At 38.3% G+C, this 8,237-nt stretch overlaps 1 protein-coding gene across 4 annotated transcripts in view; it reads left to right on the top strand.

The window, feature by feature from the left end:
- The first annotated feature begins 3,163 nt into the window (after window positions 1–3,163).
- Pcnxl4 (pecanex-like 4 (Drosophila)) overlaps window positions 3,164–8,237 on the top strand; it is a 34,998-nt gene continuing 29,924 nt past the window's right edge. Inside the window, exon 1 of one of the 4 annotated variants that reach the window (XM_013521993.1) lies at window positions 3,164–3,554. In XM_013521993.1, coding sequence (XP_013377447.1) covers window positions 3,518–3,554 — 37 coding nt within the window. In that variant the 5' untranslated portion in view covers window positions 3,164–3,517. The remainder of the gene's footprint in view (window positions 3,555–8,237) is intronic. The other 3 variants (XM_013521992.1, XM_013521994.1, XM_005399186.2) reach the window with 3 other exon arrangements.

Here is an 8,237-nt window from a genome sequence, read left to right as displayed (position 1 = left end):
CTCATGAACCAAGGTACCACTGTACAATAGTGAATGTAATTGTAATTAGTTAATTATAATTCAATATCATTAACACAGTGTGCTTTCCATAGCTCTATAAAATCATTAAATTTTTCTTTCAATAGTATTAAATTTGCACTATTTTAATCTGGATAAAGTTCTTATACTCATTTAAACAAGAAATAAGTCAGTTATTGACTTCATATTTTGATGAAGAGTGAGAAAAACCATGATATATGGCAATACCTTGGTTCATGACTGCTTCAGTTTGCAAACTAGTGCATGAACAGAAGCATTCGGCAAAATGTTGCTTCTGGTCATGAACTCCATATCGGGTGACAAACTTGACCCCAGCTATCTTCCCTGACCTGATGCATGGTCGTGGCTTCTTCTAGTTGAGATTGGGGTCATAGACAGACCTGTGCATATTTGCTGTGAATGTTTTTCTTGTGTGTGGTTTTTTTAGTGCATGCAGTACTGTACAGTATTATTCAATCCAGCATGGCTGTAAACACTTGTTAAATGAATTCATGAGCTAATATTCCTCTTCCTGGACTATCTCTTCTGTCACATCTTCATCTAGCTAACTTCTACTTGAATTGAGAAAGATAAGCTCATTCTTTAAAACTCACTTGTAGCCATCTTTAATTTCCCCAAAATTTCTGTGTTCTACTTCTCTGTTTCTACACTTTCCTTCTAGAGAGAATTATCTATTTTTTATAAAATAAGATTTGACTTTCTTTTAACATTAATGAAATTTTTTCCATTATCCCCTGAAAACCTAAATCCTTTAGAACTAAGCCATCAGTTTGTTTAGCTAGGGGGGAAAGCAACAGTTTTAGTGTACATTTATAGGTTTGAAGTACAGAGATAAAAATATGATAGTCCTCAAATTGTTTGTGAGTCCCAAGTGCACATAAGTTGCAGAGTACCAAACACATGGGGAAACACAAGTACCCTGATATCAACAAATTGCCTTCAAAGTTCTCTTATGTGAGCCACTAAAACAGCTGAGACTGACAATTGTTAAAAGCTCTTAGGAGTCACCTTGAGGACTTCTCGTGAATAATCTGGAAGGTGTCCAGAACATGGGAGGTAAATCAAAGATCGTGGAGAATGGGACCAACGAACATTGGGTAAATGGATAGTTTTAAGAAGAATACAGTAATTGAGGTCTTTGTGGCCATCATGTAAATATTCCTGGATATAAAACGAATGCCACACTAATATTAACTAGCTGTGGCATTAAAAAATACCGAAACAGTAAGTTTTGCCTTACTTTAGTGATAAATATTTATCTTAGTAACACATATCAGTGATGCACATTTTAGTTCCTTGCACTTGCAAATGCAGCCACAAATCCACTCACTGAAAATACAATAAAGGGTTGATAGCACATGGAAGACATTCCTAGGAGATATTGCAGGTTTGGTTCCAAACAACCTCAATAAAGCAAAATTTCAGAATAAAGTAAGTCACACAATGGTTATGGTTTCTCAGTGTATATAAAAGTTTTCTCATATCTGCGAAAACAATATATACTTTAACCACGTAATACCTTATCGCTAAAAAATGCTAATTATCAGCCTTTAGCCAATCAAAATCTTTTTGCTGGTGCAAGATCTTCCCTTGATGTTCATGACTGCAGACTGATCAGGGTGGTGGGTTGCTGACGGTTTCAGAGGCTATGGAAATTTTGTAAAACAATAATGAAGTATTGCTGCACCAATTGTCTCTTCCTTTCATAAAAGAATCCTATGCAGCATGCAATACTATTTGATAGTATTTTACACAACAGAACGTCTTTCGAATTTGGAGTCAGACCTCCCAAACTCTGGCGCAGCTTTATCAGCTAAGTCTATGTAATATTCTAAATTTTTTGTTGTCACCTTAATGATTACAGCATCTTCAGGACTAGATTTCATCTTAAGAAACCACATTCTTTGCTCATTTGTAAGAAGCAATGCCTCAACTGTTAAAATTTTGTTCTGGGATTACAGTAATTCAGTCGCATCTTCAGGCTCCACATACATTGAGAATCTGTTCTTAATATAACTACCTTCATGAATTATTTTAGCTACATCTTCTGGAAAACTGGGGACAGCGTTTATATTAGTACTTCTGCTTTTGTGTTATGAAAATGGTGTCTTTCCTTAAACCTCATAGTAGCTTCAAACTTTTTTTCTGTAGCTTCCTCACCTCTCTCAGCCTTCACAGAACTGAGTTAAGTTAGGGCCTTGTTTGGTATTAGACTCTCGTTTAAGAGGATGTTGCAGATAGTTAACTCTTCCTACCAGACTACTTAAATTTTTTTTTGTATCAACAATAAGTCTATTTTGCTTTATCATTCTTGTGTTCCTGAAGTAGTACTTTTAATTTCCCTCAAACACTTTTCTTCTGCATGCACAACTTGGCTAACAGGTGCAAGAAGCCTCGCTTTCAGCCCATCTCGGGTTTCATTCAACACACCTTCCTCACTAAATCCAGCTTTTAAAGTGAGAGTTATTCAACCCTTCCTCTCGCATATATACTTAGAGGCCACGGTAGGGTAATTAATTGCTCTAGTTTCAGTAGTGTTGTGTCTAAGAGAATAGGGAGGCCCAAAAGGAGAGGGAGAGAAATGGGAACAGCTGGTCTGTAGTGCTGTCAAAACGTATTTACCAATTGACAGTTGGGTGCTGTTCAAAGTAGTTCTCATAACACCAAAAATCACTGATCATAACACATTATATAAACGATAAAGTTTGAAATACTACAAAAATTACCAAAATAAATGACACCAACAGACTTGATCCAGGCAAAGTTGCAACAAGTCTTCAAATTGTAAACACAGAGCCTGTCAAATGTGATGAAGTAGTATGCCTGTATGGACTTTCAAATTTTCTAAGTTTAACAGGAAGCATAAGGTATCACTTTAAAACATTCATCTGCATTGGTTTGTTGGGTAGTGAGGGTCAGGGCCCTGAGACTGGAGTCTTACTACACTCCTGAGTCAGGGGTCATGCAAAATCGCAGACACCAAGCGACTGCAGGACCCCAAAATGGCGGCTGCAGGTCTGGCCAGCCCAGGCAAGCGGAAAAACGTCACGTCACCAGGGCAACGACGCTCTTGCGTGGGGGCGTGCCGGGGTGAAAGTTCACAAGTGGCGCTGCAGCTTGCTTGGTTTTTGTGCGGCGTCCAAACACAAGGACTGAGTAGAGTGTCAGCACCACTCAGCACCTCGGTCCAGGGAGTGTTGGCCCAAGCCTGGAGACAAGGACGCGCGCCCCGTTCCGCGCCGCCTCGCCTGGCCCGCCGTCCGGCCTGGGGACGCACGGCCCCGCCTCTGGTCTCGCGCCCTCCTCCGGGTGGCGCCTGCAGAGTTGATGCTCGCCATGGAAACGGGGTGCGGCCCCGGAGCTGCGTGGGGACCTGGTTTTGGGGCGGCCACTGCTCGTCCGCCTCCGCATTGGGCCGCAGGCAGCGTCTAGGCGGGAGCGCCCAACTCGGGTTACTGACAAAAATGCAGCCCGTGGGATGCCTTCGCGTCGTCTCTCCCCGGGGGTGACTCGAGGTACGTTCGTCCCGACCCACCTGGGGAATTCTTCGCTGCCTCGGTTTGCAGCCGTGTGCACAGCCATGTTGTCCTTTCAGGCTTTTGTTGCTACAAGAAAAATACTTTTTTGTCCTGTTTTATAAAACTTTCAGGTGTGAGCATTACACTTTTTTAAAAATGCAAAATGAACTCTGTTGTTAGAAGTAATAATCCAGTGTAGTTTTTACTGAGGATGACTTTTATCCCCTTGAGTTGCAGCATTTTGTTTCTAAGAGACCGGTAGGAAACAGAAAATGGCTTTTTTTAACCCTTGATTGAAAGATAGCCGTGTTACCCCAACAGAGTTTTACCACCCACATCCCTTAGATGGCATTGCATTCTTTCATGCCTTACCTTCGAATAACCCTTTCTGTTCTAAATTTGTCAACTCGTGATCCCTTAAAATTGAGTAACTCGTTACCCACTCATCGCCTCGTTTCTTTACAAGCCCCTCTCTGCCGCTGAAGGACCAGAATTTACTAAAGTGAAGTCTAGCCGAGTCGAAAGTTACCTGTTAAGCCTCTGAATTATATGCTCTGTACCCATCCATTTTTCACTACAACGTCTTTTGTTTTGTTAAGTTGTTTCCGTGATTAGGGCAAAGACCATCCTTCATATTTGATATCTACTAGTGCCCACTCACATCAAGTCCCGGAACTTTTCTCATAGCTTCCAGTTGAGATATTGCTAGGTTATTAGTTTAACTGTTTCAGGCACCTGTTGTCTGCCTCTGCATTTTCTACTCAAAGAGCTACCCACTAGCGATTAACTGTTGTAGAAAATGCCAGGTAGGGAGTCTTTTTTTTTTTTTTTTTAATAGGAGCTTTGAGACATAATTTATATTCCATACAGTTCACCATTTGAAGTATACAGTTCATTGTTTTTAATATAGACACAGAATTGTGCAACCATCACTGCAGTTTTAGAACATTTTCATATCCTCCCAAAACAAACTGCAGCTTTTAGTACTACCTTGCCACTCCCCACCCCATTATTCTTGACCTCCAGCAGCCCTAGGCAACCACTAATCTATTTTCTATCTCAAAGTTTGCTCATTCTGGACATTTCATACAAATAGAATCTTAAAATATACAGGCTTTTTTTTTGTTTTTCATTGTTTGTTTGTTTGTTTTAAGACACGATCTTACTGTGTAGTTCAGGCTGGCCTTGAATTCACTATGTGGCACAGGCTGGCCTCGAACTCCCAGTGATCTTCCTGACTCATCTTCCCAAGTGCTGGGGTTACAGGTGTGTGCCACCATACCCAGCAAATACACGGCCTTTTGTGATTGTGTCTTTCATTTAGCATGTTAGTACTTCATTCATGTTGATAATCTAATAATATTCGGTTGTATGGATGTGCACAATTTTATTTATTCATTCAGCCATTGTTGGACTTTTGAATCATTTTCATTTTCTGGGTATTAATAACATCTGGTATTAATGTTCCTGTAAAGATTTTTATGTAGACATGATTTCATTTCTCTCGGGTGTAATGCCTGGCAGTGTAATTACTGTGTCATACTATAATTGTGTGTTTAGCCTTTCGAGGAACTGCCAAACTTTTTCCAAAGTGGCTGCAAGATTTCCTGTTCCCACCAGATCTGCTTGAAGGTTTTAATATCTCCATCACCTTACCAATGCTTGTTACTGTCTTTTTTTGTTTTAACTTGTTGGGGATTTGAAATGATATCTCGTTAAGATTTTGATTTCTTTTTCTCTAATGAATAATGATGCTGAGCTTCCTTCGCTAGGATTATTGGCTACTTACATATTGTTATAGACAGCTAAGTTACATAGAAATATTGTAGCCAGTCAGAAACAGCTAGGCCCTCAAAGGAGCCAGTGCAGAAGATGGGATGTATTGCTTCCGTGGGGGAGGCGCATCCTTTGAGGGCCAGACCTAAGGAGAAAAGATGAAATGAATACACCCACACACTTACCCTAGAGATAAGCAGCAGTGATTGATATTCTAAATAGGTATTCATTACCTTGAAAAAGCCAAGAAGAGTCCCTGACCCACTTCCTCCTGGAAAAGCCCCTCTTCTGTTTCATGCCAGCTTGCTACATGACTTGTTTCCCCATTTGATCCCCATTCAATCAGTATTACCTGAGTAGTTAGGCTCATATTCTTACTGGTCAGCCATAGTTTTGTCCCATCTCATGCCTACCTTGTGATTTTCCATTTTCCCCCACCTTGGACCTGCCTCACCTCATGGTTTGGCTCTATAAAAATCCCTAGGAAAGGTAGGGTCTTTGGTAACCCACTCAGGACCACTTATGTCTCTCTCAAACAGAAGCTTTCTTTGCCCAATAAATATGTTCTGCTGTTAACCTCCACTGTTCCTAGACTTCATTTCTCCATCTAGAGAACACAAACTCATACTGGACATCTAACAGGTGGAGAGTTTCTTTCCCCCATATCAATATCAATATTATCTTAAGAGAAATATCTACTCAGATCTTTTGCCCATTTTTTAAAAATTGAATTTTTTTTTCATGAATTATAAGACCTTTTTATATATTCTAGATATAAGTCTCTTACCTATGGTTTGCAAAAATTTTCTCCCATTCCATGTAGATTGCTTTAACTTTCTTGATGTTGAAGATCTTTTAGTTTCTCCTTCTTGTCTTATTAAAAAGTACTAATGCCAGTGCCCTCATGCTGACTTAGCTATGAAGAGCTTTCCATTTTTACAATTTGTAGATTCCTCTCAGATCCACCTTTCCTTGAAGAGTCTTTTCTAGCCTCAAAATAAAAATAATTTTATTAGGCACTATCTTGATAGGATTCAAAAACTCAGTGTGCCACCAAATGACATTTGTGTCTTGGTTAAGTCACTTAATATCACTCATTCTCAGTGGTTCTTTTTAAAAAAAAAAAATTATTTCTAGTAATTCATGTGAGTGGAAAACTTTACCTTTGCAAGCATCACTGCATTCACTCATTTTGAACACAAAAAACTTTGGAAAAGAAGAAATTAGTGTACTCCTCAGTACTGAAAAAGCATATGAAACAATTCTCACTTCTTAGTACCAGAGTAGTTCTAAAACATGTATATATGTGTTTTGTTATTTTTGAAAGAAAAAATTTTCAATCAATTTAATGTGTAATGGATATAAATGTGAGGTGTGAGGAGGGTGGGCTGGAATAGGAACAGAAGTGTTACATGGTCCTGCCATACATTTATGATGCTTTTATGTCCTTTTTATCATCTCCTACCATTTTAAAAGATTTGTATGAGCAATAAAATGCTATTAATTTATATTCTGGCATTGTACATCAGGAAAGATAAACTGCAGAACCAACTAACAACTTGTCATTCCATGTGTGAGGCATTTGGCAGTTCCAGCAAGAGTTCCTTTGTGCTACCCAGTCTCTCTTCCCATCTTGTCCTTTTCTCTACAGACTGATTCTTGTGGCCTAATGGAAAACTTAAAGACTTCTCTGAAAATCTTGAATATTAATAACTACCAGTTTGTAAATCCAAAAAAGATGTGATGAGCTTGTTCCTTTTAAAACGTTCTTTTCAGATGCTTGGGTGGATTTTCCTTTCTCTGGTGGGTGCACAAGGTGCTTACGACACAATTTCTAAACCAAAACATGAAATTATATTTTTCATGTTTAAGCATCAAATGTTTTTTAAAAAAACTCTTCAAGAATTTAGCTCTTTGTGTACAATATAGCCTTCAAATAAGAGATCCCATAAAGTCTTTTCAGATTTGTATTGGTCATTCTCTTCTCTAGAGTCCTGGTACCCGCTACATTTTGCACTTGACTATCAAAAATCAAAACAGTAACAAACACTTTTTAGAACTGCTCTGGTACTAAGAAGTGAGAATTGTTTCATACGTTTTTTTCAGCACTGAGGTGCACACTAATTTTCTCTTTTCCAAAGTTTTTTTGTGTTCAAAATGAGTAAAAGCAGTGATGCTTGCCAAGGTAAAACTTTAGTATATTTCCTTTGAAATTTTGTGAAATACATTTTAGGAGCTTGGGTGAAAGCATTCTATTTATAGAATAATATAGGGTTTTTTTTTTTTTTAAAGTAACTATTGAACAAAAACCAAACATTTGCCCAAATTTCTGTTTCTAGGAATTTATTTTAACTATTTATTTATAATAATAATTTTAAAAGCTTGTCCCTTTTTGCTCTTTCTTTTTTTCAAGGAATTTTTAGTCTGTCATGGATGATTTCTGAGTTAAAGTTCTAATAATTTAAGAACTTCCTCACTAGATTGCCAATGTGATCTGTGTTTCTTGCCCTGTGGGTAATAGAGAAGAAACATGACTCAGATCCCAATCCTAAATGAAGTAGCATTTCATTATCTGTTTTGTTAGCCTACTTTCAGAGTAGCATATGAAGAAAGCATGTGGCCTAAGTCAGCATGGTAGAGCCATCTTTAGCCCTCAAGCTATCTTTTCACAGCTTTTGCTTCCTGAGTCTTAGAGCCATTATTCATTTGAACATGCTAGAGGTAGAAGCCTTATAAATGCATTTAGAAATTCTTTTCTGAAGCATATGCGAAATCCTCAGCTCATGGAGTTAGTTTTAGTTACTTTGATTTTATTTTCTATGCAAGTAGTCCAAGTTAGCATTTGGAAGGTTTCTCTATATAAATGTAAGTTGTTCCTTGCAAAGAAAATACTTTCAAATGTTC

Source organism: Chinchilla lanigera, unplaced genomic scaffold, assembly GCF_000276665.1.
Source record: "Chinchilla lanigera isolate Chin_1 unplaced genomic scaffold, ChiLan1.0 scaffold00065, whole genome shotgun sequence".
Taxonomy (NCBI): domain Eukaryota; kingdom Metazoa; phylum Chordata; class Mammalia; order Rodentia; family Chinchillidae; genus Chinchilla; species Chinchilla lanigera.
This window is presented reverse-complemented; position numbering and strand designations above follow the sequence as displayed.